General features: G+C 36.3%; 2 protein-coding genes across 3 annotated transcripts in view; both read left to right on the forward strand.

Moving 5' to 3' along the window:
• LOC145766567 (piezo-type mechanosensitive ion channel component 1-like) lies at nucleotides 1-25,093 on the forward strand (the record flags this gene model as incomplete). Its single annotated transcript, XM_082578284.1, has 19 exons — nucleotides 1-150; nucleotides 688-780; nucleotides 1,245-1,367; nucleotides 1,854-1,896; nucleotides 2,095-2,198; nucleotides 2,564-2,686; nucleotides 2,959-3,070; nucleotides 4,952-5,053; nucleotides 8,253-8,415; nucleotides 9,764-9,835; nucleotides 13,915-14,008; nucleotides 15,737-15,852; nucleotides 16,550-16,696; nucleotides 17,081-17,212; nucleotides 18,149-18,224; nucleotides 21,751-21,935; nucleotides 22,472-22,620; nucleotides 23,838-23,961; nucleotides 25,007-25,093. Coding segments are annotated over exons 1-19 (2,118 nt in total), but the record flags the coding sequence as incomplete, so codon positions are not given.
• LOC145766234 (piezo-type mechanosensitive ion channel component 2-like) overlaps nucleotides 25,086-25,576 on the forward strand; it is a 40,571-nt gene continuing 40,080 nt past the window's right edge. For both annotated transcript variants that reach the window (XM_082577902.1, XM_082577903.1), the window contains exon 1: nucleotides 25,086-25,112. In XM_082577902.1, coding sequence (XP_082434028.1) covers nucleotides 25,094-25,112 — 19 coding nt within the window. In that variant the 5' untranslated portion in view covers nucleotides 25,086-25,093. The remainder of the gene's footprint in view (nucleotides 25,113-25,576) is intronic.

Genomic DNA, 25,576 nt, shown 5'->3' on the forward strand with positions numbered 1-25,576 from the left:
TGAGAATATTAAATTTAGACTGCTAGAATTTAAAGTAGAAGTGTTTATTGTTTGCCGGTTGAAGATTTTATCTCAATATGAAGAACAAGGCTATATTTGGAATCACTTGGACGCTTTATTGGATTTTCATTCCCATTACATTAATAGGAAGTAAGAATTCTTTTGATTTATAAATGCTTTGAACTTAAAAGCATCAGTAAAAACCATATTTTTAATTTTATTAAAGTTATATTAAACTATTAAAAGTTATAATTATATATAAGTATTAAGTGAATGTACAAAAATAAATAAGTTTCATTTTTGAGACTTTTGCAGAGACACATAGTTTTTGTCTGAATATTTCTTAATGAAGAAAGCAAAGTGTTTCTCCATTGGTTTTTGGTTTATTCATATTGTAAAAGGTAAAGGTAATGTATTTAAAGGTGTAATTTTCATCTTTCAAAGTATCATTGTGGCCTTTTTCCATAGTCGATTTCAAGATCAAAATATGGGTTAATAGATTGTTTTCCAGAGCAGACTCAAAGAAATGGAAAAGTTGGAAAATTTTCATTACAATGATGTCTTATATGTTGACATTAGTCAAGCGAAGAAGATGGTCATAAACTGAGATGTTTATTATAATTGTTCAATTCAACAATTTTGTGAAAATAACCCTACTTATAGATATTAAACCCATTCAATTTTTAGGTGTGATTTTTCGCTTCAATCTGCTATCATGTATTTACTTGATTTTTGCATTAACTCTACCTTACTCTCCAAGATTGGCACCTGAAAAAATAGGTATGTCCTTCCATCTAATGCACAGTGTACAGAATCATAAAAACTATTTTAAAACTCTTTTGTTTGAGTACCGGTATATACTATGTATTTCATTGGGTTTTCCATCTAATGTACAGTGTGCAGAATCATAAAAAATATTGACATGTTGCGCTCAAATAACTATGTGACTCATATTTGCAACTTTACATCACAAAAAGAAATTGTCAACTCTTAACTCATTTCATTGACCTACCATACTGGTAGTATGCAATGTATTTTACTGAGTACCGGTATGTATTTTGTTCGGAAACGTTTCGTTTACTAAGCTATATTGGATTGCTTGCTAAGCATTTCCAGCTATAAAGAATTTCATACAATAACGAATGAAGCAACTGTATCATAGTAATGTAGCTCAATGCACGAATTAAGGAGTGCAAACTTTTTTGAAAAACTATTCAAAATGTTGAATTGATTGTATTTTTTAGCATCATGGGCAGCCTTTACCCTGGCCTTGACTATAATGTCAGGATTATTTTTGTTGGGTCATGCAGCCTTTCAGATAGCTTTGTTAGCCACTCAACCTTACGGGTCGTTAGTTGGAGCAGGATGTAAGTTGACATTGTTTTTGAATTAATTTTTCATGTATGTTGAATTTTTTTTCAATACAAACTTAATATTTGGCAAACTTTAGTCGGAAAGGTTTACATACCATTTGAGAATAATGCTTCAATGCGTCTTTCCAAAACTGTGATCAGTGTTTTATAACCTTACACTTAAATTAAGCATTGTACCATTCTACAATACACTGTATCTGTATTGTAATTGTATTGACTTCTGTTTGTGAAAAAAACACGGCAAAAAGATTGTAAAAACTGACACTGCTAGCAGGTAAATACGCCAAGTCTCACCCATTAAACATGGAACAAATGGATGATTAATATGGCAAGTGGCAACCATATGGCATAGTCAACCACTTAACAATAACATATAGACATAACATAATATATGCTGTAATGTACAATTGTACATGTATATTGTTTGATATCATTGTTTGCCAAAGGTTCAGTTTTAGTTCATATATTTTTCATGTTCAGGTTCTGATGCAGAAAGCATTGCGCGATATATCGGATTTGACAGGTGAGTTTGTAGTTGCAAATAAAAACCTCATACATTTTGTGTGGATGAGCTTACATTTTGTTACCTGACGCAATTGCAACTACTTCACAGTTTATCACAAAAGAATAAGTTTTGATTTTTAAACTTCTATTCTTATCAGAGACTTGTGCTTGATTTTTCAATTGCTCAGTAACGTTGTTTCTACGTTTGCTTGTTCAGATTTGATCAGGCTGATGCTGGAAATATCGTCCGGCTTCTCCTACCGGACATAGTGGTTTTTCTGGTCGCCCTTGCCGCATACGTTTTCGTGAGGAAAGCAACTGGTAAGTATCTGCATTCACGGTTTTTGTTAAAAACAATTGACTAAAAGGTTTTCTTTTTACCCTTACCGGTATACGTTTGCTCTGCTGTTGACTGAAAAGGCATGTTCTGTTCAAAAAAAAAAAGTAAGGCCAGATTTTATCAGACAAATTGAGTGTGCATATTCAACTACAGTGGTACGGTCCCTCAAACTATTTACAAAAAAGAATTGTTGCATCGTATAGTCTTTTCTCCTGATTGATTAAATCGCTTTGTATTAACTATTAACATTGATTTGGCACTTGCAAATGGAAAAAGGACGGACTATAAAATCACGGTCATTTTTGATATTTTGTATCTTGAGTTACTGTAACGTTTATTTTTTCAGCTACTATGATTACTCTTACTTCTGGAGGAGATGAGCATTTTCAAGAAACTGCGAAATCCTCTTCAGTTCGATTAAAAAATGGTTCAATTTTGTGTTTGACGCTGCTGTTTATGGCGTTAGCAGGTACATACAATAATAAGTCATTCAAAAATGCATTGCAAAGCTGCTATTGTTTTTTTACTGTCCAGTACCGTTGCTCAACGTCTCAAAGCCAACATGTAAATAGGTTTTTGTTTTTGTTTGCTATAATTTGATTAATGATGAATTATATCTTTAGCGACGTCAACTGACATTTTAATGAACTGGTGTTTGTTTTCATTTTAATTTTAATCACAAACATCAAATCCTTTTCCCATATCTTGTCCACAATCCACATAAGCAGATTTTATTTTCAGGAATTGCGTATCCCAACGTCATCTCGGTCGTATACTTGTTTGTTTTTTTAATTCACGCCATAATGTGGGCTCTTCATAGTTCCCTGCTTGTTCCTGCAATGGCCGCTCTCAGGTATGTTTGAAAGTGACCTTTTTACCTAACTTTTTTTGGGTAGGGGAAGACCTTGACCTATGAACCGGGTTTACCCATAAGCCACCCCCTTCAAAAAAAATTCTGTTGCACTCTAGCGCCAACTTGTACCATTTCTGAACGTGCAAATGCCTCAGAAGGTTCCATGGAAAGTTCTGGGTTAGAGCTGAAAGGTGTTTTCCAGTTGTTAAGAAAGTTCTGTTTTGAGCCTTCCAGAGTAAAATGTTGGTGCCATTGATTTTTTGTTCTGGTACCTAAGGCTTAGCTCAGTGCAGGAAGCTGTATTTCGGATATGCAATGGTAGGCATTAGTGTTGAATCTTAGTCAGACTGTGGTTAATAACTTGCTCTAATTTTTTAGTTCTGATGCAAAGCATACCAATCAGGCTGGTCTTGACCCAGGAGCAAGGAGCATGACTCTTGAGCCATGGTTCATGGGTGATGCCATTATGTCATAGGATGTAGAATTGTATAGGTGTATTACGGTATGATGTAAACCTGCTCAAATGGGACAGAAAAAAAAGAGAAATGTTTTTAAAGTGCCGTCAGAAGATTCGGAAAGTGAAGTTGAAAATGCAACTGTTCTGGATCTTAATGACAACAGTTCGGATGAAAGTGAGGTGGACGACACGATAAATGATTCGAAAGATGAAACTACGGTTAGCATTGGGGACTTTGTGGTTGTTAAGTTTTGTGAGAAGCGAGACGTGCACTATATTGGAAAGATCACAAAAGAAAAAGATGATGAAGATGATGTAGAGGTGTTCTTTTTGAGAAGGAATCCGAAGGGAAATAGTTTTTTTGAACCTGTTGTTGAAGACATTCACTCTGTGCAAATATGTGATACGTCGTATTGTTGCTTTCTCCACCAAATTCTTGTGGCTCCACTAAACGGACACAAGGGATTAAGCATTTCTCTGTAGATTTAACCTGCTACAACATTGAATAGGTTTTGTGTTAAATGCATAAACCTAGGACAATTTCTTTAGCAGCATGTAATGTGTTTTATTAATCAGGATCAACTGAAAAATATCCACCCCTCCATCGAAATCTGTAGATTTTCCGTCCTTCCTAGCAAATCCCCAAATGGGGTGGAGAGGGAAAATGGTCTGCTGAAATCTTTTCCCCACTTATGCTAAGCCGAACTATTTCCCTCCCCCACCCTTATTTTGAGCTATGCTAGGTGGGGCGAAAAAACTACGGATTTTGCTGGGGGGGGGGGGATTGTTCAGTTGGTCCATTAATAATACCTTTGTAGCCTACGGTACTGTACTTTTTGTATGCTTGTGTTTTTTTGCGTCTAAAGTACATTTCATAACAGAAATCAAACAAAGTTGGTTGATTTAATTGCAGTGGTTCATGGGTAATTCGGGGTGGTTTATGGGTCATTACCAGCAGGACCCTTGAGCCACTTTGGAGACTTTCAGGAAAATGTTTATAACTGATACGCTATTAAAGATATTGATCTGAAACTTGCCCATGATCTGCCCCAATAGTTATGTTAAATGCTTTAAAAATTTAAGCGGTCTATCTTCAGCAAAAAAAAGTTAACGCAAAAAATCTAAAAAGTGGCTCGTAGGTCAAGGTCTTCCCCTATAATTAAATTGGTCTTTGTTGTTTAAAGTTTGTGTCAGCGGATAAGATTTAGAAGACCCCTCACTCTCTCATCAGTCAAATGATAACAAAAACAAATGGATTACGAGGCCGTCCGGAATGAAGGTCTGGGCTTTTCATCTCTAATGCCAAGACAAGGAAAACGAAACCTAATCAAAGAAAATATAAATGAATTTAATTTTGATTTCTTACTGAAAACACAAAAATAAAAATGCACTTGCAATATTCCTTGAGTTTTTATTTTTTTCAGGGCTGCACTCACTGTTCTCACCATTCTTCAGTTGTTGCTGTTGTATATTTATCAAATGCAGTTTATGCAAACATGGCTTCCGTCAGATGCCCTCTATTCAAGGTATTTTATTATAATACCTAGTTTTTATCTTTGTTATGTTAATACAGCTGTAGGTAGAAGTTGAAATATGTAACTGGTGTGACAAGAGAGCTCAGTACTTACATCCTCACAACCATTTGGTAAGTTAAGAAAATTAAACAATGGTAAATTTAAAAATTGGCTGCTTCGAAGCGGAATGGCCCGTTTCGGCTAGTCCGATTGGGCTAGTCCGATTCGGCTATTACCCTATTCGGCTACAGCCCGATTCGGCTAGTCCGATTTGGCTAGTCCGATTGGGCTAGTTCCCTATTTGGCTACAGTCTTTATCAGTTAGTTCCCTATTCGGCAAATTTTTGAAAATCCAAATAATCTTTCTGTAATCCAACAATGTCCTTCTGTAAATGCAAATACGCCTTCTGTTTATTTAGAGAATTTTGTATTTTATTCCACAATAGGCTATCGTTTCTTTTGCATTCTTGCATTTTATCCAGCGTTTACCTTTGAGTGCCTTCCCAGATGGCAAAATCCGTCATTTTTGTTGTCTGGGTTCGTTTAAAATATGTGTTTTACATCAAAACAACATTTTTCATGATTAACAATACAGGTTAATGAGATAAACAGAAGTGTTTTGTTAGTTGTTCGAGTGTGTTATTGTTCAAAATCATAGGCGCCTAACTATTTTTTTGGCCGTGGGGGCGAAAGCGTGTTTCATCAGCAGCAACGTAAATTCAGCAAATGTCACGCAGATGGATGACGTAATTATGCCGTCACACTAGGATTGCTTTTATTGCCACACTCGGAGTTATCGCTACGTTCGACCTACCGTTAATTATTGTAAACAAAACTCGACCACTTCGGTTAAGCAAACACATGACATGCGTCTGCGTTAGCTAGCGGTTGATGGACTGCGACTCTTCAAGCTAAGCACAACATAAAGTTTAGCAACGAACTAGATTTATTAGCATGAAACAAGAGACGAAAAGATTTACTAAAAGGTACACTGTAAATGGAATGACAATGTTTTGAAAATGGAATGCAAATACTAACTTGATCATACGCTTGAAAATATACCTGTGGAAAGTAAAATCATTCATGTTTACATCAATTCAGCAGCACGTCACCTTGAATAAATTTAAAAGTTGCTGACATCCGTAAGCAGCCCTTGAAAAATAGTTACGGAAAGACGTTTGATTAAGTTTTCGACTTGACATTGCTCCCTTTTCACTACAATATCGCAACTTATGACTGACCGCTGTAAAACGCCCGTTTTCGCGTTGCAGATGAAACAAAAGATGCGCATATTTTGCCTTTGATCGGGATTCTATGGCAACGGTCGTGTGTGCGCCATTCAGTTTGCGTGAGTCCGTTACTGCGTTGATTATGCGGCGTGTGCGCAATGCGGTTTGTACCAGCCCTTGTTGCGTTGGTTAGTGGTTACCTCGGGCCGAGACTTCAAGTTCATTTTCACAGCGAGCGATTCACTGGGCACCGCGCAATTCACTGCAGTGCAGAGGTTTCGACTTTCGAAAGCGACATCAACTCTGTTTGCAAGCTCATAAAGCTAAACGCACGCTCCATCTACGTAGCAAATTTTTTTTTTTTTTGGTGTGCATTCAACATCTGATGACCTTGAATCGACACAAAATGGTAGATTTTTGCTATGTCCAGGCAGCAAAATCAATCATATTTACATTGATTCAACGTCTACAGACGTTAAATCAATGTAAAAATGACAGATTTTGTTGTCTGGTGTGGGATTGTAGCATTGCTACTCGTTCTAGTGATTATTTATTGCGAAGCTGTTGCGGTTTGCATTCAAAGAATGTTTTCCTGCTGCCGATCGCTAGATCATCTATTGTTTTATGTATCAATACAGCATAAAAAGTTGCCCCCACGCAGAAATATGCGTGGGGGCCAGGCCCCCACGGCTTAGGCGCCTATGTTCAAAATACATGTAAAAACTTACATACGAGTTATTAATTACGGAGATAGCATAAATTTGATGCTCTAAAACAAAGTCATATATTATCATATATAGTCAAAGTGGCAAATGCGCGGACGGACAGTTTTTACGATAATGCACGGTCCATCAATTTAGAGATTTAACCGGTGGTAAGTATTAACCGGCGATTCAATTCGATAATATCAAACCTCCATCTTTACACTCTGACTACAAAAAAAAATTAGGCCTATGTCACGTGAAAGTACGAGTAGGCTAATTAAGCATTGATTTCAACGACCTAATTTTTGGGCAAAATCAACTTTACGACCGGTTTTGCGAACTTTGATCTTCCGCTTTGCAAGGCAACTTGATAGTTACTTTGAAAGTCCAACGTAGAGTGGTTTAGAGTGGTTTCACTTTAATCTGAATAAAAAAATGTCTACTTCTGGCTTTCTTTCCCAATTAAAACCATTAATCAACGCATTCGAAAAGGTTTTCCAGAATTTCGTTATTGCTTTGTAACAAGCATTTCTATGGTAAACAACTTTACCTCGCTTCCCACTTTTTTCTCCGCTATTCTCTTTTAAATACCGGCGCGCGTAGTCTTGCTCCTCCGTCAAGGGGTGGTAATTACACGCAATTCATTATGACGCAACCGAAGGCTTTAATTTATCACACGGCTCACCCAGACAGAAAATCCGCCATTTTTACATTGATTTAACGTCTGCAGACGTTGAATCAATGTAAAAATGACTGATTTTGCCATCTGGGAAGGCACTCAAAGGTAAACACTGGATAAAATGCAAGAATGCAAAAGAAACGATAGCCTATTGTGAAATAAAATACAAAATTCTCTAAATAAACAGAAGGCGTCGTTGCATTCACAGAAGGATTTTGTTGGATTACAGAAGGATTATATCGTTGGATTTTCAAAAAATTGCCGAGTAGGGAACTAACTGATAAAGACTGTATCCAAATAGGGAACTAGCCCAATCGGACTAGCCAAATCGGACTAACCGAATCGGGCTGTAGCCGAATAGGGTAATAGCCGAATCGGACTAGCCGAATAGTAGCAGACCCACTTCGAAGATAGGCGCCTTGCTAAAATATTTAAATCTTATTTTTGAATTCTGAGTAGATGTCACCACACCCTGCGCTACACTCGAAATTGACCGTTTGTGTTCCACTTGTATTTCAATATTTTAAGAGTATTAAATTGGTAACTAAAATACAGCACTTTCAAATTTCACTCTGTTTACTTTCATGTGTGTGTTTTAGGCTTATTGGGCTGACTGCTGTTATCTCCACCGACTGCAACGCGACCTATAAGTTACTACTACAGAAAGGCGTGGATTGGACAGAGTATGTCAGCCCTGCCTGCATATTTGTTTTGCATTGGACGTTGGCTGTTGGTGTGAGGATGTTTTATCAAGATCTGCAGGTAATATGAAGATGTATGCATGCTTCTACGCTCTGGCTCATGCTCTAACTCGTCACGCTGTGCAGATTTGTTTCTATAGTTTTTAATGATTAAAATCTACTGCAAGCCTGGCCATTTTGCAGTAAATTTTTAAGAACCAGGAAAATACAATGTAGCAGTGAATTAGCGTTTCAATCATTACATCAAACGAGCCAAACCAATCGACAAAAAGCGTTGAAAACGTTGTCTAGGTACCGCTTACCTCTTTTGAAAAGTGATCAATTTTTAAATTTTGTAATCAACACACAAAATAATTGAAAATTGTTCTGCACCTACCTGGTTATATTTATACCCTACTAGGTACATAGTTTTAAAAATCTCTGCAAACCTGAATTGATATTTTAACAAACACTCCAAACAACTCAGCAATATCATTTTTGTGGATATTAGTTTTTATAACTTCTGCGTTTAACTTCAAAAATGTTTGGTGTATTTTACGTAAGCTTGTAAGTTATTTGTTTTTACTCTTCAAAGGCCAGCTATTTATTCAAAGCCAAGCTTTTCGCTGTTATTTTTATTTAGTGAAGAAACTGCCAAACGAAGCACCTATAATTATGTTTCGAAGCTTTTTTTAAAACGTTGAACTCTTAAATAAAGCTAGGCTGGCCAAAGTTGCAAAGCGCGTAAAATCACAATGGTTTAAAATTTACGTCATGGCTACTTTAACATAAACTCTTTCTTGGTTGGTTTTATAAACCGCAGAGTGTGCAACGTTGATGCTGTAGCTGCTCTGCAATCACTTGTCTTTGCGAAGCCATTTAGTTTTCTTAGCTCTGTTATGCAGTCAATGTTATTACGTATGACCTGGAGAAAGTTTCCACTTATCAGAAAATGTTTTGCTTTCAAGGGAAGTCATTTTCCCACCGTTTATCTCGATAATAGACGCGGACTGATTGTATCAGGATTGCAGTAGATTATAATAACTTTTTAAAGCCGTGGAGTTGTTCGCTGTTTTAAGTTTAACCCAGTATATACTTAAATCCACAACGCTTTTAAAATCATAGTATATCTCAGCTATTTCCAACTCAGATCCGTTCCTGGATCAACATGTCCGTATGAATTTGAAAAGGGCCCTCTCACTCAGCCATAACATATTGATTGTTGAAGAATCAAATTCAAACACATTAATTTGACATTAAACCAAATGCAAGACATAACAACAGGGCTGCACAAATCTTTCAACTTTCCGCATTCAGACCGCTGGTTGGACATAGCTGGTATGGCTAGTTTGCTTATACTTATCCATCAACTTAAATAATAGCGTTGCATGTTTTAATCGTTGCTGGCACTGCTGTGTATCCTAACTCAGATGCTGACTCAACCACAACAGACATCTGCAGCTAGGCCGTTACCTCGCCGCACAAAAAATGCTGAAAGAAAGGTAGGATATTGCACCTGTTTTTATGTCGAATTTCATTGCAGTCCACAGGCCTTGTCATTGTTGTTAGTGCTTTTTCTTAATGATTTCTATAGGACAGAAGTAGTCTATAGTCTATGCTATGATTTGTTGTGTTGTTTCAACTTCAGTGATACATTTGGTAACCTCTTCTGTTGAAAAGTAACTTTGAGCTAAACGCTTCACTTGTCACAACTGATAAATCTGTCATTTTTACGTCGACTCAACGTCAGTAAGTGCTGAATCAATGTTTAAAAGAGATTTATGTTAGGGTTAATAGTTATTGTTTATACAAGCTATTACATTCTAAATAAAGTAAACAATATCACACCAAATCAGAAGAATCGGTTTATTTAAATACAGAGCTTTCGCCACACAAGTGTTGCTTCATCAGTATAAACTGCAACAATAATAAAGAATGATATACTATTAAGATGGTTATAAAATTTAATGAAAGTGTTAAAAAGTAGATAATGTAGTAAAAGAATAGAAAAGATCAAATATTATACATAACTATAAGACTTTAGGTCAATACATCAGATAATAAGTTGATAATCAACATGTAAAAATTCAAATCTATTAAAATTGTAATTGAAGAGAACTTTTAACTATAAAACTAGTTTCTACGTATTATAGCTCCTATTTGAAGAGAACTTTTAACTATAAAAGTATATTCTACTTTGCAATCTTCAAGATGTATGTATGATAAATATGTTCCAATGAGATGAGAACTTTCTGGCATCTTCATCTTTTCTTTGTCTAATACGTACTCTAATTGCAATGATTATAGAAACTGAAACTAAAACTGTAGATCTGATTGTGACACATTAAAGGTTTGGTTTCAATATTGAGCTTTAATAAGCCATGCTTCTTTCAAAGCAGAAGATAAACCAAGCTGCACATTCGTTCATTCCAAGTTGATAAATCCTTGTTAAGTTAGTTAATGAGGATGATACATTTGCATTTCAATTTCCAGCTAATTTCTGTGCATCCTGTTTCTTGAGGTGCTGCGTGAGAAAAAAAAAACTTTTCGAAATGTTTGCAACAGAACACTCTTTCAATAATTGTGTTGTAGACTCTGTAAGAATTTTCACTGTACAAGTTATGTAGGTAGATACACCATTGCAGTAACATGCAATGATTATACTGTGTATATGTTCTCTTATTTCCACCCTGATCCAATTGATTTACTTTTTTAGCATGTTGCCTTGGTTTATACAAATGTGCAACCAGGGTTGCCAGATCAATGTAATTTAAGGGTCAAGCTAGATCAATGCGATGCATCTTCTTCAGATAAACGTTTCTTTCTTCGTCAGTCGAAGGGTCAAGTAGGACATAAAAACAGCCAAATAAAAACGTTTGTCCCAAGCATTTCCAAATAAAAATTAATTTGTTAAATTTGTTTCTCGAACAGCGAATCTGGCAACTTTGTATACCATGTTAACAACTTCGTTTTACCAAATAACTTTCAGGAGAAGAAAGCTAGTCAAGGTGGAACTCCTGCAACATTACAAGTGCGATTTTTAATTGGGCATGAGTCTTTTGTGTTGCAAAAAAGCATGCAGTCATGGCTCATATTGCTGTTAACTATTTGAAGCGCAATATTCCACATTTACCGGTTACTGGTGGCATATTTATTTCTGCCTTTGGCAGGGTTCAAATCATGGCTCCGATCTATAGGCAATTGACTGCAACTGGACACTGGACAGCGTTGATGCATTCGCTTTGTACATCTAGTTAGCGAAATTTTCCATTTTTACATCGTTTCGTTGAAACAGTGTAAATATGTAAACATGCCAGCTGCATACGCTATCAGTTGCTTTGGTGCATCTGCTTAGTTTGGTGGTTGAAATTTACAACAACATTTTACCATAATTTGGCAATACGGGTGCAAGGTAGACTCAACTAGTGTGCGTAATACCACTGGTTTATCTTAGTAAATAATTAATCGGTGAACCCTCACATAACGCCCATGTAACATACATTGTCCTCACGTCCATAGTATTTGCCGTAACTTTTATAACGAATGGTTATGTTCAGAAGACATACAATAACACTCCGGTCGTTATTCCTTGTTGTTGCATTTACGCAACAGCGCAGTTTTGCAGCGGATATAAACATAGAAAGAACGTTTTTATTGTTTATTTTATTTTGATTGATGCCTTTCTAATATTGTTTTCTTCATACTAACATGAAATCAATCATTATTAACATCAACAAACCATTCATTGCTCGAAATATGCGATTTTCTGCCCTGATGGTTTGAACTTACAAATTCATTTCAGTTCCGAATTTTGCCGCCTCCTATTCCCTAGCCAGCACATCAGTCCTTTTCTACGTTTGCAGACGTTGAATTAATGTAGAAAAGAACTGACTTGCTGACTGGACAGTGGACAGTTGTACTTGTCTTGTAAGTTCTAACTACCACGGCAGAACATAACCAGGCTAATCCTTGTACCGTACCATTCTTTTGCACATGTAATGTATGTATATGAAACGTTAAATGGCGTTCGAAAAATGAAAAGCAATTTTCATTTCACATTTTGTATGATCCGGGTTTGATTTTATTTTGAAACCTTAATCAGAGGAAGATTTTAAAATCGTTCAAGACTGAAACGTTTATTACGACAGAAACATAGTTCGGAAAATTTAATACAGTGCAAGAAAAGCTATAATCTGATACTTTAGCAAAGGTATTTAACACCTACGCAATCCCTGCATAAACGTATCTGTAGAAGATTTTAATTTTTGTAAACAATATAAGTTATGGACTCAGTTGTATATAGTGGATCATTGAATTGTGCATGTGAAATTCACCCGATCTTTGAGTCCAAAAAAGCGAAAAACAAACATGTTACTTCATTGTCATCAACTTTTGATTTATGAACCAGGCTTGCAAATTTATTTTTACATTGTTTCAGTGTGTGCTGAAGTCAAAATAATGTAAAAATAGCAACTTTTGCTCGCTGGAAAGTTGTAAAATCTTGAGGTCCGTTGTCATGGAATTAAAATCAGGTTCAATTTATTGTCCTTTCTTCGTCTTATCACATGGGTGACTGTAATTTTTGCAACAGCCTTGTGCTTGTTTAAACGAACACATACTGGTATAAACCGGAATATCAAATGAAAAAAGTACATCGCGTAGTTTCTGAAACAAATTTTAATGTAATTTTTGTAATTTACTTCAAGTAACTTTCAGGTACTGCATGTAAATTACCCTTACGATATATAAGGTTGGTTTTTGATTTAGCCTAAATGTGCGCTGCAACAATAAAACGAAATAGCAGGCTGAACAAGCAAATTTAGTTTATTTGCAGCTTCCTACTTTCAGCTTTAATCACTATGATCCAACCCATGGCGAGTTGGCGACTTACATCCACATGCCTTTCTTACACACGAACCTATTCTGTTGACTGGAGGCTGCTGTAATTTTAATTTCGAGCTCCAGACTAAACGTACTTTATATATTTCTGAAATGATAGTGATGAGAAACTATATTGCCAAAAAGTGTGATCATTGATCACTAAATGTGAAATCTTTACGAAACTCCTGATTTCACTGTAAAAATTACAAATCTCCCTTGTTTTCGCTGTTGCCAGATGCTCTTTTTAATTTCCAGCACGATTGCCAAAATCTAATTCAATATTTGTATGGTAACGGTAGCAGAAAAGGTGCCCAACATCACACAAAATAGACATAAAGATTGTATTTAATCAAGCTACGACTCAGACTATCGACTGAAACTTTCAATTCTGACTGCCATCAAGCGTAGCAGATCAGTTTCCAGTCAGATTCGAAGCTTGGACTTTGGCATGGTTTGTGTATATAGGACGCTATGATCTAACCCATAGATCATGGTTTAATTGTTCAACAACATGGTTTGATTACATAGCAACTTGGTTGGGTTTTAAAACAACAAAACCACTTAAAAGATGGATTTTTTTTTAAAACTCTTTGCTTTTATATTTTAAAGACGGTTTTTTTTTCAGTATATGTCAAGAGTGATGCCATTGGTGCTGGTCCTGTTTGACAATGATTTTTGACCATGTTTTATTTTGTTATAGCCATTAGTTCAAGAAGAGGAATTGCCCCACAATTACGATGCCATCAACTCTTCTGGTCAATCCGCTATGCAAAGCCACTCTGACCACGAAGAAGGTAACTGCAATAATGCTCAGTACATCTCTGTAAGATCTACATGTGATAACCCTACAAACTATACTTACTAGAAAACAATTACTTGTGAAGTGACATCTTGCTTTACATTTAGTTCCTTTCAAACAATCTCATTACATAGCTGCGTAGAGGCTTTTGCGGTGTTTTCAGTGAAATCGTATTATTTTTCTTCATTGAGGCGCTGTGTACCAAGTTAGATGCATGCTTGTAATAAGCTCGGCCACAAAACCAAAAAGCAAACATCATAAAATTTAAGTGTGTTCGTAGACTACAAGCATATCTCATCACCAATTCACTATGGGCGTAGTCAGGGGGGCAGACTGCAGCAGAGGTGTACGAATCCACGATTTTTAAGATTCCTCATCCGATTGTGGTTTTGCTTTTTGAGGTCTGGATCTGGCAATTTCTAAATATCTCAGATCTGGATCCGAATTAGTAAACCATTTTTTTCAAAAAAACAAGATCTGATTCGGATCCGATGAAAAACTGTATAATATGATCCGGATCCTGTACTCTTCTGCAAAGGAGGCAATTGCCCCCCCTCAAAAAATTTTTTTTATAAAATAAACGTTTCAACCTTTGTTACAGCATCTTTTGACAGAGTTTTACTATTGATTTAGGCTGAAAGTATTCTCAGAATGCGCAATTTTAAAGTATTTTTTCAAATTTTTCTGAGGAGACGCCCCCCAAAACCCCTCCAGGTTCTTCGCCTTTGCCGATTTGTTGCCTCGCTTACTGACATGTGCAATATTATACTGATTTGATGTATTCGTAGTTTTCCTCTGGATATAGAAAAGTCAAACTAAACGGTTCAATTAGCATTTATATATATATATATTATATTTATATTATATTATTATATATTATATTATATTAATTATATTATTATATTATTATATTATATTATTATATTATATTATATTTATATTATTTATATTATATATTAATATTATATTTATGTATCAGAACTTCGAAAAATCTGTATTTGAAGAGTTTGATATTACATTGCCAAGTTGTGTTAACTGGTGCGTTAAGCCAACTTGAATATGGTTTTCAGTTGCTGTCTTGCTCAAGCCTGGCAAGAACCATTAGTCATGCAAGCAAAAGGTTACTGCATTCCACAGCATATTTGCAGACACATATGGTGTTGCGTTTAGTCCGTAGGCAACTTTAAATTCGTTTTGTAACTCTTTCCTTCCTGAACGGGAGTGTATCTTAAAAGCATCATTATTTTTCGAGCATCATGTACACTGCAAGTTTTTCGAAAAAAACATTTTAGTGATGTCACGCTAAAGTGCGTTTTTTCACAACCCGCGCGCGCTTAACCAGCTCGTCTAGTCTCGGACGTTTTTTTACCTGCACATGGTTTCAAATATCTTTAAGCAATCTTACGTCATTTTTTATAACTTTGCAGTCTTAACGGATTGCCCTTCGTTGGCTTGATACTCCATGCAATGGATGTTTAAACGTTTCGCTGTAGTATTACATTTTCAAGGTAAAAACGGGTCTTCAGTTTTTTTTCTCACCAGGTGATTTTCACACGCAACATCGTACATGGCGTGAATGTAAAATTTTGATCTACTTTTTGTATGATATATCTACTTCTTCTGTATGCAATGCACTTTTTGTTTTATGTATGCAACTGCTGGTGTTGGACAACAAATTTATTTTCATTAATTGACAACTCTAGAAAACTCTGTCTATGTTTAGAACATGAGATACCTGAAGACACTGGGCGAAAAGAGGGACTTCTATTTAAAATATCAAATTGGTTTGAAGAAGTTAGACAGTACAGCTTTTACGTTTTAGCCCTCGTAATAATGATGGTAAGAATTGTTCATTTTTCTCTTTTCTAATCCATCGTAAAAAGTTAGTGATAATATTTTGCTTTGGGTGTGTATTGTGTAACCTTTAAATTAAAATTGCACAAGTTTTGGGCAATTTTTTTGTTTGAAAGTTTAGCGTCTTGAAGCGCAGATCAAAGCGCATCTTTTTTGACGTCATTGTGCTGCAGCTTTGATGCTTGACGCAGAAATGTAAGATATGCAAAATGGTCTTGAAAGAACGGCTGTTTTCCGGTTAATTTAACATTGTTACATCGATTCAACATTGTTCAATCAGTAAGTTTGCATCCTGGAATTAAAAATCACTTGCCAACCAGAAAATCACAGAAAACTACTTGCCAACCAGCAAATTAGTTTTTTTTTTTTTAAAAGGGACTTATTTGCGGGTTGGGTAGACAAATAAAGAGTTTTTCTTAGTCTGCCAACATTTTCTCTGAACACATTCTGTTCTTTTGTCGACTTGTATATTTACTCATTGATCGCAGACTCGCAGTAATTAGATACAACTGATTTAAGAATTCGATTTGGAAAATTAGAATGGAGGGATGAGTTTTAATTGTATTCACCTCTTATATCGATTTCTTTTAACCAAAAGTACATATTCAATGCCTTAAAGTGATTTGGCGCTTTGCAATCATCTCATGCTGAATAAAATTAACATATTATTTTATACTTTCAGCTTTGGAGTGTAACATATCATAGCTGGTTGACTTTTGTTTTACTTTTGTGGTCCTACGTTTTGTGGATGACAAAAGACAGAGCCAAATACACTCTCTATTGCTCCCCAGTGTTGGTAGTGTATGGTATTTGCCTTGTTCTGCTGCAGGTAACTCCTTTTCTATCAATACTGCACTATTGGTGTGACGATAATGTCAAAACGAAAACAGCATCATTGCGTGGTTGTTTTTTCGTTTCGATTGACGTTTGTTGATAAACCATTGTTCCACGTGATTATACGTATATCATACCAAAGAATACGTTACTTAGGCGTATGATTTATTATTTTTCCTATATTTCTTTTCTATTTCTCCTTACACAGTTACTCTACTGCCGAAGGAACTTTTAGGAGCAAAATGTTTTGAAAAATAGAGAGCCTAAAATGTTGATATCACGTTCACCAAACGTTTCGAAAACTAAACTGTTTTAATCTTCAGTGCTATTGAATTAAACCAGTAATCAATAAACCAATCAATCCCTTTACCTTTCCCAGTATATTTATTCACTGGATTTAAAAGATTCCGAACTCCCGGTGACAATCAATCAGACCTCTGGCTCTGTGCTGCATCTCTCCGAATTCGGGCTCAGTCGGTTTCGTTATCCTTGTTTGCATTTGGGAAGTCAGGTTTGTGCACTTTTCAATTGGAGCAAAGACTTGAAATGCAGATGAATTCGGCTTAACCCTTAGAAGGTTGGGCTCTCTGGAGTCTTGCTCAGTTTGGGGGGGGAGCTGTCGATTCTTCTTATGCTTTAGGAGTGATATTTCTGTTATTTTTTAAAGCACGGTTTCAAAACTTGGGATTCACTTTGTAAAATTATTCACGCTGAGCATATCCGAAAATTAAAACTATGTGAGTTTTAGAACTGCTCATATACGTTGAGATGTTGAGGTGACTTATGACGTTTGGGTTATTTGGTATTTTTTGGTAGAGTAATGAAAAACATGCATTGCAATGTTGTGATTAAATTTTTTTTACATAATCTCAATTTGAATCATTTGATTAACGAATCATTTGATTAACGAGGCCAAATTAATTACTTTCATCCAGCTGGTGGGAAAATTTTGTTCAATAGAATAAGAAATATTTCAGAGGATGTGCTGAGAAATGCCTTATATCTCTCAATTTATAACCTTTATTCGCTCAAAATTTCAGCTCAATAGAGGTGAATAAAAGTTAGGAAAAGTCAAGAAGTCTCATAGTCGCAGCCTCAGTGGTTTTAGAGATACAAATGTTGATACAAAAAAGTTGAATTGACAGCCCCCCCCCAACCTTCAAAGGGTTAATGCATTTTGGATAATTATTGCATATTCTGTTTCATCGCATGACGACAATATATCCCAAACCATATGCAATTATTTACTGAGTTATTGCATATTGCTTTTTGTATTAATTGCGTCATTGAATTGAAATACGAGCTATATTCGATGAACTGAAACGAAAATCAACTATTGTGAATCGTTAAAAATGTTTCTCATTTTTTGACGTAGTGTAGTGTTGTGAAGTTTGGTTGTGTTATTTTGTTGCTTATGCCTCCATTTTTGCTCTTTCTTTACCTGTAGATTTTATATCTTTGTGGATTTTTGATTGTTCTGCATCAATTCAACTACTATCGAAAGCGTCTTGCGACCTCCGGAGGTAAGAAGGGTTTCTTTCTTTAGTTGGCTGATCCCTGTACATCACTCACTTTCTTAAAGTATTGTCACAACTCACAACCTTTGTGCCGACTAAGCTTGCCGCTCCAACTTTTGATAAACTTGAGTTGTTGAATACGATTGCAAAACTCTCGGTGATATTGTTTCGGCATTCAGCAGCACTTTAGCAACGAACGACATGCCCAGATCGTTTACAGACGTTCAATTAATGTAAAAAGCGGTTGATTTGCTGTCTGGATGCTAGGTTATTCTGCTATACATCACTGATGTTAAAACAACGTTCAAAATACAGGAAAAATGCCTTTGAGTATTAGTTACTAAAAGCTTCTTGTGAGCATGATGCAAACATGAATAATATATTAAAACTGGTCACAGCAAAAACAAAGCAGAAATTGTAGAGCAAACCTTTTTTTTTATTTCAGAATGTTTACTGTCCTCGGATGCTTTCATTAAAGTATTCATTTGTTTGCAAGATTTCTGTCAGATAAAGCAATCGGCTTCCATGAACCCTTTATGTCTGCCGTGAGAAGTTTTTCCGTAAAGCCCATGAATTATATAGCTGTTTTTTTTGGCTTCCATCAGCTTGTTTCTGCCGCAGATACCTTCTTTTTGGATATCGCCAAAGTTTTTAACCGCCTTTCGAAAGATTGTCTGTTTGACCCTCGCTAAAGACACGCGACTGCGCGCTGGTTAAACACTTAACGAGACAGTAATATTCGTCTTTTTTGCATTGTTTCAACGTCTGCAGAAGTTGAATGAAAGTCAACCAGATGAGCTTTGCCTTCTGGGTATGGATATGCCATAAAGTGGGCTTTCCCACTCATTTATTTGGAATTTTTCAACAAGGCAATATATGTTTCTGCAGCTGTTTAGTTTTTGCTGCTTCCTGTAAGCTGTGTAACACATTCGCTAATGCGCTACTAGGTTCTATGTTGTCACTCCGGCCATGATTTATTTCTTATTTTGTACTCATGCATCACTTTCTGCATTTCTCCATTAGTTGTTGCACAAATGAAAGTCTAGGAAATAGTAGCTATTCTTTAAGTATCACTCATCTTTCCATTTGCCTAATTATTGTTCCTTGCAGAGAACTTTTTTGCTTTCTATCATCACTTTTTTTTTTCGATTATTTTTCTGCTGTGTTAAAGGTATGCATGAGCATTTTCTGCATTGTATTAGTCAAACCGCTTTTCCTGCTTGTATGAGTATTATCACGTTTCAATGTCATGACGACCCAAGTCTGGTGTTTCTTAATGTGAGTGTGTCTTTATCAGTTATTATTCATCACTTTTCCTTCCAGTCTTATTTAAATTTTTCCTCATTGCGAAGATTAATTACTTTACATCAAGCTTTTTATATTTTACGTTACTGATCTGTTGCTTGCAAAAGTTTAAAATCGGTTATGTACGGCACGCTATCAGAAAAAATATTTCTAATGTAAAAGTAGTTGAGAATGTAAGGGGCCGGTTCAAATGGAGGAGGGGGATTTGCTGTTATAGCTCCTGATGGAGGAAAAAGTCGGACAAAAGATATTGGTTAAGAAATTTTAAAAAAGCAATTAAGATCAAGTGTGGTGACAGTTGTTTGGTGGGGTAATGGTATGTTGTGCATGATGCATATTTAAGTTTTCACATGCTTCTAGTCTATTCAATGCAAAACCAGCGCATGATGGAAGTGAACATGTTTCTACTAATCCGCGGATTTTCTCTAAAATCTAATTCAGGTTTTATACCCCAGTTCTACGATAGCCAATATCATGTATTTTTGGTCAACCGCGAGGAGAGGATTCACCTGAAAAAGCATAGAAGCAGAAGGTTATTTCTCGTATTGTAGTTGAGTGCTTTGCAGGGCAAAGTGAGGAACCTTGAGATTTACCTTGCTGCCATGTTTGGAGTTGAACGAAAGAATATCGAAACGATACATTTTGTAGGTTGGCTGCAGTGCTGTTTTGTTTGCAGTGAACGACTACAGTGTAGAGAAGACGTTCACAAGGCAATGCAAACATGTGTTTGCATTGCTTCAAAACAGGAAGTCTTCGCTTCAAACCAATTAAGCATCCTTTGCGGTGGATACAGAATTTTACATAATGTGACATTGCAAGCCGACCTCGATGGCTTTTGTTGTCTTGCGACTCATGTCAATTTTGCATAAGTAGGCCTTAAATTTGATGGACGTATTCTAAACAACTCTTTGTAAAGATAGGTAGAAATTTTCAAAATGGGCTGACGTCAGTTGTAATTGACATTCATTTCTTTTTGCTATGTGCGTCATTGACACATCAGCAACGAAAGCAAGCGAGTAATTGTCAGCAGTATAATGCATGCGAAATGTGTGTCCACTGAACTTTTTTACTTTAGCCAATGCCAAGCCAAATACGTTTAACTGGAAATGGTTTTTAGGGAATGTTAGTAAAAATCTCTGCTTATCGTTCGTGACCTGAGTAATACACTACTCGTCCCAATCATGTCCAACTATCGTCTCTTTCTATTTTGCTTCAAAGGGCGCTAGTTTTTATTGCGAAATATCAGGGTCGACCAGTTGCTTGTAGTGGCTTATTTTCCTGTTGTCTAACAACGTTTATCTAAAGCAGCTAGATTTTAATTCATATTTAAGTGCATATGTAGCTGTTCCAGTGTTCCATCTCAACGAACAAAAGTTGGGTTGAGCTATCGCAACCTCAAGCGCGCTCTGAAGCGTCTCTTCTATCGAAAGGCCTTGTAAAAGAGCAAACAGGCTTCAAGCGATATATAATAAGCGGCTGTAGATTGTACAAACTTTGGGTGTGGCAACTGTAAACGCTGTGTTGGCAATGTTACAAATATCCAGTCAATACTACATTCGCGTTGCTGTCACAGCCGGCAATGCAAAAAAGTCCCTTTTTTGCATTGATTCAACGTCTGCAGACGTCTTGCGGTTAACAAATCAGTCTTCTTAACGTTAATTCAACATTTATTCAACTGCGCAACATGCTTTTCTAAGCAATAGGTCCCAAGTGACACATTGTGATTGCGAGAATTAATTTCTTCACGTGATGCTACCACGAGGTTTCCATGCAGTCTAGTTATTATCAACTTTCATGTGATTTCAACTTGCAACAACGCCACGTAGATGGATCGCAAAACTCCATATTTCTACTTGATATGGTTTTGTTTCTCATTCTTATATAAATCTTTTTGTTTTACATTTCTTTTCTTTTTTTCTGGATTTTGATCTTCTTGTGTAGTACGTACGTATATCAATGTATAAGCGCGTTCAGTTACGTTCAAAAAATGTGAAAGTACTATATTAACATTCAACAACCCTGTTTCTGTGTTTGGCCTCTTGGTCTGGCGTACAGAAATTCTATGCGAAAGCATTTGTCTGCACATTGTTTTTAAATACGTGCTTTAATCTTATGATTTACGACGTATTTTAATCAGGCTGAAAGTTGCGAAACATTGGTGCACGGTAGATGTTATGTAATCGCTTTTCTTGGTGTGCAAATTAATATCACAGATGTATTTTTCCAGCTTATCAAGTAACCCAAGAAAAAACACTCACCGAGCGTGTGGCCGCTTTTGTGAACGAATTATTGTGCAAGTACTGGGTGTTCCTTGTGATTGGTTTTCATCTTGCCGTTGCAACAGAAGGCCACCCGACTGGCATTAAAATCATATACATGGCTTTCTTTCTGCTCAATATGGTCGTGTACTCTGTGAGTATCATGTTCGGTGTTCTTCACAGTGTTCAAAGCAATCAAATCTGTTTTCCTTTTGCGTTTCTCAGTGAACTACATGGTTCTCTTATGAACAAGCGATGTTGAGCTTATTGTCCGATTAAGCAAATCAACATGGCTTGATCAATATTGTTTCTTCTAATTTGCTCTCTCATGGCTACCTGGAGATACGGCCTGATTCGTTACATTCTGCAGATTTTTACAACTTTTGGTAACTGTCTGAATGAAATTTTCTAAAAATAATATTTTATCCTCTTTTTTAAAATTTTAGTCAGACAGTAGCAGAAACGATGGTCAAAATGTGACAAATCATGCCGCACCTCCAGATAGCCATGGCTCAACCTTAAAATTCGTGCTCACACCCACTGCATTTTCATTGAAGTAAACCGGTCCCGGCTCGGTTTTCTGGTGACAACTTCCAAAGAAAAATGGAGTAAAGAACTGTTACGTTACTTCTAATCCATGGTTCATGACGAGTCTTCGTATTTTCACAACTTCCTGGATTTGTGTTCTAGGTCTCTTGGATAGTTTGGAGGAAGACTTTAACCTTGTATTGGACGATTTTAGTCTTTTACACGATGATAGTGGTTGCCCTTATATACACTTACCAGTTCAATGACTTCCCATCCTATTGGAAAAGCTTTACAAATTTTACTGATGAACAGTGAGCAATTTTTAATTGAATTTGACTTTCGTTAGTGCACGTCGTTATTACTTGATTACAAAATGACTTACTCGTTGAATGATGACAATGTGCTGTATTTTAATTATACTATTAAAATATCTTTAATATTTATACTTTTAATTAAATCAAATATAGTTATTTCTGAATAGTAATAACTATATTTGATTTAATTCGGCCTGCTTTGCCTTTTTGCTTAGCATTGAGCACTTTTTGTAGTATTAATAGTTTTCATTGTTTTTATACTTTTAATTAGATACTCTTGTTAATTGGATCCTAAACAGTTTTGATATATGCATAATTGCATATCTGCATTCTCAGCAGTGCCATAAAAAGAGTTAAATAAAAGCAACATGCTACACTTTTTAAGGTAACAAAGATGTTGTTAGCTTTTACTTTATTTTGATATCACATTCTATTACTCATATCAACCACTTTGCATGAAACGGTGCTATGACTACATGAAATTTGTTAATGCATTGTGCGCATTTGAGCGTCACAACAAATAATTGCGGTTTCAGCAGTGCGTCTGCTTAAAGTCTATATAGAAAGTTTTACGTTCAATTTGTATGACCATACGTCATATATCGTTGTGACGTTTGCTGGCCTGCTGAGAATGAATGTTTTAGAAAAAGTTTCCAAACAATTCAAATCGACTGATGCAGTATAGTCGTGTGCAAAAAAACGCGAAACACTTTCCAAGGTCCGGTTTTTCTTTGATTTTGAAACAAAGATTATAAAATTTACAAACTAATTCCGAGATCGACACTGATCAACTTGTATTAGCTCGCGGTTCTACACTTCCTCAAACGACAGTTCATCGAAACGAAAATTCGTCGAACGGACAGTGCAATACAAACAAATTTTTGTTTACATTTTTACCGACTTTTGGTTTTATCAAAGAAAAATGACTTTTATGCGGCAGGATATGATTTACTTACTTTTTGGTATAATTTGCACAATACTTTTTCGATAAAATCTCTGTTCGTTCAATAAACTCTCGGTTCGACAAATTGCCGTTTAAAAACTGGCAAGTACAAGCACTTTGCTTCATATGCGTATCATGACGTACGTCTACAACCCAGACAGCAAAATCGGTCATTTTTACGTCGACCCAACGTTCAATCAATGTAAAATTGACGGATTTTGCTCTCTGTGAACAATGAAACCAGACAATAAACTTTAATGTTTCCACCCAGATTGAAAGATCTTGGGCTGGAACAATCTGGTCCTGGTGAACTTTTGCTCAAGATTCTCGTTCCGACACTCTTTCTGCTCACCATCATCTTGCAGCTACAGTATTTCAACAAAAAATTTCTCGAGGTAAATTCTTGTGTTGTTCTGTTGATGAATTGAGTCATGTTTATAACTTTTTGTTAAACTTTGTTTAGTCTTTTTGCACTTGGTGATGAAATCTTGTTGGTTTTAGTTTCCCCTTATTTTTTATTAAGCGGTGGTCTGGTGGTTTTTACAAAATATCATACAAGTTCTGGAAGCCTTCAGAAATTTTCTCATGATATAAATGTTTATTTTTAGGGCGGTTATTATGTTTAGTTTTTGGAAGTTTGTATCAAATACGCACCTTGACTAAAGGTTTGTTGAAAAGAAGCGATGTTCATGGCGTCAGCACTACCTGACTACTCACTATAGAACAGCGAGCATTGTGTTTCGCTAACCACACCGGTGTAGCCTCCACACTGGCATCAAGACTTTTCCAAAAACATGTGTTTCTCGGCAGTCGAGTGTAGCGAGAATGGACAGCGATAGACAGTAGAGTAGACACGTGTTTCGCCCACGAGGCTGGGCTCATCAGTATCCCACCACTAACTCATGCCACATACGGTAGTTCTCAACCGCTGCTTTTGTCAGTCAATTGAATTCTTACCTTTGTGGAAAGAAAATCGCTCCTTCACAACAGTGCATATTCTAGGCGACAGTTAGTTTAGTTGTTTTCCTTCCACAAAAAAAAAAAAAAATAAGATGAGCTCAGTTTCATGGGTGAAACACGTGTCTATCGCTGTCAATTCTTGCTACATACGACTGCCAAGAAACACTTGACTAAAGGTGTTACTGTTATTTCCAAAAACTAGGATTTTGGACCAATGTGCCTGCAGATGCACTACTTAACGTATCTGTTTCACACACTTTGGCCTTGTTAGACTTGGTCAGTAACTATCTTTTGTTATTCGAAAAAGCCTTTAGTTAGAAAACTTACAGTCCTTCACTTCATTTAGCGAAATATCTGCCCCAAAAAGGGTTTTCTCTCATAGGCTACTTCTCTTTCGGGAGAGACTTGTCGAAGTGTGTTCTCAGTTTGTATGCTTTGACCTTGTTTACAACTTTACGGGAACTCTCACTCTTAACGCAGTACACCGGTCCCCCGATACAAATGACCCAGCCCACAGGTGACCCCAACGGCCGCCAGGGAGATCAAGGAGCAGTGGACGAGTATGAAATGGACGAGCTACAGCGTGGTACGTCTCATGCAGAAGGTTTGTCTTCGTTGCATGCCCGGGTGTTGTGTAGTGGTGTACACTTCCAACCAACGATTCATTTTCGTCATTTGTGTCTGCAAGTTCTTCACAATTTCAGGCCGTGATTTACTGACAAGATTTTGCTGCATGTTCTTCAGGCCACTTACCAGGATTGTTCGTTTTTACATTGAACCAACGTCTGCAGGCGTTGGAACAATGCAACAACGACCACATTTCCAGCTGGCAATTCACTCTTGCTCATCAACCATTCAAATAACATTTGAAAGTTATATCGTTTTCATGCCACTATCAGCCCGAAAAAGACATTCTCTTGCTTATAGCAGGCGAGTGAAAATTAAACAGACATCATTCAGCAGATTAATAGCCACATTCGCGTGTTCAGAATTCAAGTAAGACAACAAGTAGCATCTGTGTCTGTGTTTAGTGATGTTTTGTTTCGTTGC

The sequence above is a fragment of the Aplidium turbinatum genome, chromosome 3 (assembly GCF_918807975.1).
Source record: "Aplidium turbinatum chromosome 3, kaAplTurb1.1, whole genome shotgun sequence".
In the NCBI taxonomy this organism is placed as follows: Eukaryota; Metazoa; Chordata; class Ascidiacea; order Aplousobranchia; family Polyclinidae; genus Aplidium; species Aplidium turbinatum.